This window comes from Gymnoscopelus microlampas (genome assembly GCF_963454915.1).
Source record: "Gymnoscopelus microlampas genome assembly, chromosome: 18".
Taxonomy (NCBI): Eukaryota; Metazoa; Chordata; class Actinopteri; order Myctophiformes; family Myctophidae; genus Gymnoscopelus; species Gymnoscopelus microlampas.
Genome location: NC_139955.1, coordinates 5,746,597 through 5,751,112, shown reverse-complemented (window position 1 = coordinate 5,751,112; position 4,516 = coordinate 5,746,597). Strand labels below are relative to the sequence as shown.

Sequence of the window (4,516 nt, the reverse complement as noted above, 5' to 3'; positions counted from 1 at the left end):
ATCATAACCAGATTGGCCATTTTAAAATACCAAACTAATATGAGGCCGTATTCAGGAAATGAATCACATTCCTAAATTTGTACCTGACCTTACTGATTAAAGTTAACCACTATAAAACTATTACTAATACCAAAAAACAGCACAATATTATGATAAATCAGTGAATTCGAAATTTAAGAAAAGAAAACCTGAACGACAAAGCCATATTTTCTGAGAAAAAAAGGTTTTATTTCTTTCTGAGAAAAAAAGAATAACCAAAACATGTTGTTTTAAACAAGAAATCACTTCAAAACTGCAGGGCAGGTTGTTTTGAAAAGCCTGAACACTTGAACTTCACATTTTAATAACAGCTTAACATGGATCTCAGTGGATAATCAAATATAAGCACTGATAAGATCAACTCACCCTCCTTTAACCATGATAAGACAACGATACAACATATTGTGGCTGTGGGGGGGAAACCTCAGACAGTATGTCCAATTCTGTTGCTTTTCAGGATTCCAACAGCAAATCTACGAGATCAAAACGCGTCGTTTTGAGTTTGTAGATCGGCTATTTTTGCTACTTTTGTGTAACATTGTAGTATGAAGAAGTTGGGCATTCATTTACGGAAACAGTTAAGATATGGAGATGCAAGGTTTCTGCCCTACAGCGACGATATATTGTATTGTGTTAGTGTTTCAGCCCAACACTTGCTACAATGCCTTGGCCAATCAAGGCTCCTGGTACGATATTTGACTCCCTTCTTTTTTAACTTTCATGGCAACACAGAAACACAGAAGCAGAAGGCATGGTTTTTTGTTGGTTGCGACATACAGAATAGCCAGACAAAACAGACCTGTGCAGCATATTATAATAGCAGACAGAGATCTGTCAGTGTAACATTTGGGCAGGACACTATACAGTATGTTGAAGTCTAATCAATAAACCGATTGATCACAGTGCTATTAAGCAGCTATTGAGTGCCAAAATCAGAGCCAGTAATCAGATATCCACAGACAAATTAAATTGTTAAATGTTACCTCTTTTTTTTGCCTTTCCTTTCATCAATAAATATAGTCTAAAAAATAGTCTAATATCAAATATAAAAATGCCAACTGTAACATTTCTTTCTTCTTACAAACTGACAGTGCATTTTGAGTCAACGAAAGCAGTTATCTGCATAAATACAGCAAAACATAAATAAATAAATTAAAAGAAGGATTGTATAAATAAATGTTTTACAGTACACTAAAAAAATGACGAACATTGTGCAGGAAAAAATATAAAATGCTGTTTGATGAAAAAACGAACAAAAACATAACAGGACAGAACTGCTCTAGGTTGAGTACTCTCTTTGTGATTGGGGGAGTTGCAACAACAACAATAACAACAACATCATATAACATAACAAAGTATCCTGTTAAGTCTGAAACTCCTGGTAGTTTTGAACACAGCCAAGAAGCAGCAACTGAGTCCAGACCTCTCCTCTCTCTCTCTCTCTCTCTCTCTCTCTCTCTCTCTCTCCCTCCCTCCCTCTCATCGATCATGTCCTTATCTTCACATCCAGTCCATCCTCTGGCCCAATCAGTATTCCAGTTTCGGGCGTGCTCGTTCCACAAAAGGCCACGCGGGGCCTTCAAAGCCGGCCAGTTTGATCTGACGGGTCCGTCCATGGGTGGGTTGGGAGTGCCACACACAAGCAGGCAGGAGCACCTGCGCTGTTCTGTTCCCTTCTTCATGTAACCTTCCTTGTTCCAGCAGCTCCACGTCCTCTGAATCTCTCTTCCTTCTAATTTGAGGTAGAATATCCACATCTGTACCTGAAATTAATCACAGACAAAAACTAATGAGACAAACTTTGTTTGATTGAGACTGTTGGGACACTTTTTTGTTTATTTATATATACATATATTTGATTTGAATATTCGCTTTACTTGGATGCATGTGTCTGTGTGCGTGTGCGTGTGCGCGTGCGTGCGTGCGTGCGTGCGTGCGTGCGTGCGTGCGTGCGTGCGTGCGTGCGTGCGTGCGTGTGTGTGGCCCTGCTAGCGACTACTCACCCCTCTCTGTGTTTCAGTGGTTGGGCGTTAACCCCAGTTTGACCTTCTCTTCACTTTCTACGTCGTACGCTCCCCGCTTATGAAACCTGTGAGAAAATGAAACAGAATGGCTTGATTTAGAGTAGACCATGAATTTACCCAACTGCAAAAGCATATGTGTGTGTGTGTGTGTGTGTGTGTGTGTGTGTGTGTGTGTGTGTGTGTGTGTGTGTGTGTGTGTGTGTGCGTGTGCGTGTGCGTGTGCGCGTGCGCGTGTGCGTGTGCATACAGTATGCGTGCATGCTAGACTGACCTGAGCGCCAACAAAAGGCCGATGATGGTCAGACAGAGAGAAGAAAGGACCACGGCTACGACAGCCAGGGCGGTGGTTCTGTTGTAGCCCTCCTCGCTCCTCGACCGCAGGGTGGCGAACTCGCACCTCGACCCGGAGTAGTTGGGATTACATCTGAAGACACACAGACACAGAGGGAGGATGGGTTACTCATCTTTTACAATGGACATCACATTTGATGATGACAGATGAGATCATAAGATCAATAAGTGTAATGTGGGGAAGAGTGCTGCTAATGGAACGGATGCGTAGCTGACGGAAGCGTGGCCCGATGTTAATGGGCGTAGAGCGGTGGTTCTCAAAGTGGGGTCCGGGTACCCCCAGGGGTCCTTGAGGGCGTTCCAGGGGGTCCCCAGCGAAATTACTTTTTTAAAATAATCGGTTTAACCACTTTCACCTCATGTTATACATCGGCTGAAAATAGCCAATCTACAAGCTCTCAACACGTTGCATTGCAACGTGTTGTGAGCTTGTAGATCTGCTATTTTTAACAATATCAAACGTCTTTTCAAATGGGGGGGGGGTATTTTTGGTCAATTTGGGCGGCCCTTTACATGAAAACACTTGAGAACCACTGGTGTTGAAAACTGAAGCGTGGATGGATAAGAGGCGGACTACTTACATACAGGCTGGGAAGTTGAGTTCCCGGTGAAACTGGCAGGTGCCGTGAATACAGTAGTTCTTGTACTTCCTCAGACATGGATTCCTCTTCCTCCCCTTGCCCTTCCCTTTGCCCCTCTTCTTCCCATTTCCCCTCCTCCTCTTCCCCTCTGTCTTTTCCGCATCCAAAATGGGCGAAGGGTCCTTGGGTTTACTTGACATAGCAACTGAAACAAACAAGCAAACAAAGCAATGAATGAATTTGATGAATAATAACGTTAACAATGCTATCCGTGTGACGGAGATGTCAGGCGTTTCAAAATGTTGTTGAAACAGTATCTTCCAATATTTCTGTTAATTTATGTCTTGATCAAATAGAATCTATATTATTCATTTTTATGTTGAGACAAGATGATATGGTTAGGTTGAAAGTAATACAAAAAAATAAGCTAAAACAAAAGTTAAAAAAGAAATGTGTCTTTCATCATGACATTTTCCTACACCATGTACCAGATTTTTTTGTAGTTGAACTATTCTCTGTTTGTTGTGCCTGTTGTATGCTGTTGTGTATGATTTATATTGTGGGTGTGATCGACCCCAGAAAGATTAATCAAGTGAAATTAAAGTCAAGTCAAGTTCCGCCCCCCCCAAAAACATTTGACGACGTACCTCGAGGCACTTCCACCTCGTAGTCTCCGGACAGACCGTAATCGTCTTCCTCGTCGCCGTAGTCGTAATACTCTTCGTCGTCTTCCTCGTGGCCTTCGTCGCCGTACTCCGCCGGCGTGGGCATGGCGACCCCCGCGCTGTCGGGCTCTGCCCTGTCGTTGCGCGTCGTGTCCAGCAGGTTGATGACGGCGGTGTGATGCTGCCTTTCTGTCTCATACCTGTCCACCGCCGCGCCACTCGCCAGTCGAGACGCCACTGGAGGAGAAAAGACAGAAAAAATATTAAGTATTAGAAATCATTCAACCCCATATGGTGGAGTGGAGTCCCTCAGGGCTCTATACTAGTGTCTTTTCTGTTTGCTGTTATTGTGGGGAAAGCTTTTGCTGAATATAGCTGGTCAACAAGCTCACAGTGAGCTTGTCGATCAGCTATTTTCTGCGAAAGCTTTCCCCACATTACAGATGCTGGGGTTTAAATGGTTAAGTTCAAATTTGTGATTGATTGATTGATTGATTGATTGAATACTTTATTAACAGTTTGCAAAAGAGGTACAGTCATACAATAATGCTTAACACAAAAAGCCCTGAGGGCTTGTTTCCATTGTGGTCCTGTGTATTCAATTCATCAAGACATATAAACACATACGTAAGGCTTTAACTGTGTTTCTCAAAGTGGGGTCCGGGGAACCCCTAAGGGTCCTTTGAGGGCATTCCACGGAGGGTGCCCCGGGCTAAATGATTGATGGTACTTATTAACCAAAAATGATTTGCCTTCATTTGTGCACTGTCAGAGTTTAATTAACACTGATGATTTTACAGTGTAGACTGGGGTCCCAGATGTCTGGTACATTGGGGGTCCATGGCCCTAATGCATG

At 43.0% G+C, this 4,516-nt stretch overlaps 1 protein-coding gene across 1 annotated transcript in view; it reads right to left on the bottom strand.

Annotated features, from left to right (window-relative positions):
* Positions 1–204: 204 nt before the first annotated feature.
* Positions 205–4,516, bottom strand: part of hbegfa (heparin-binding EGF-like growth factor a) — a 5,314-nt gene continuing 1,002 nt past the window's right edge. Inside the window, exons 2-6 of the mRNA XM_084041559.1 lie at positions 3,643–3,897; positions 2,996–3,200; positions 2,335–2,487; positions 2,043–2,128; positions 205–1,802 (exon numbers count right to left, since the gene is read on the bottom strand). Of these exons, the coding sequence (XP_083897685.1) occupies positions 2,056–2,128; positions 2,335–2,487; positions 2,996–3,200; positions 3,643–3,897 (686 nt within the window). The 3' untranslated portion in view covers positions 205–1,802; positions 2,043–2,055. The remainder of the gene's footprint in view (positions 1,803–2,042; positions 2,129–2,334; positions 2,488–2,995; positions 3,201–3,642; positions 3,898–4,516) is intronic.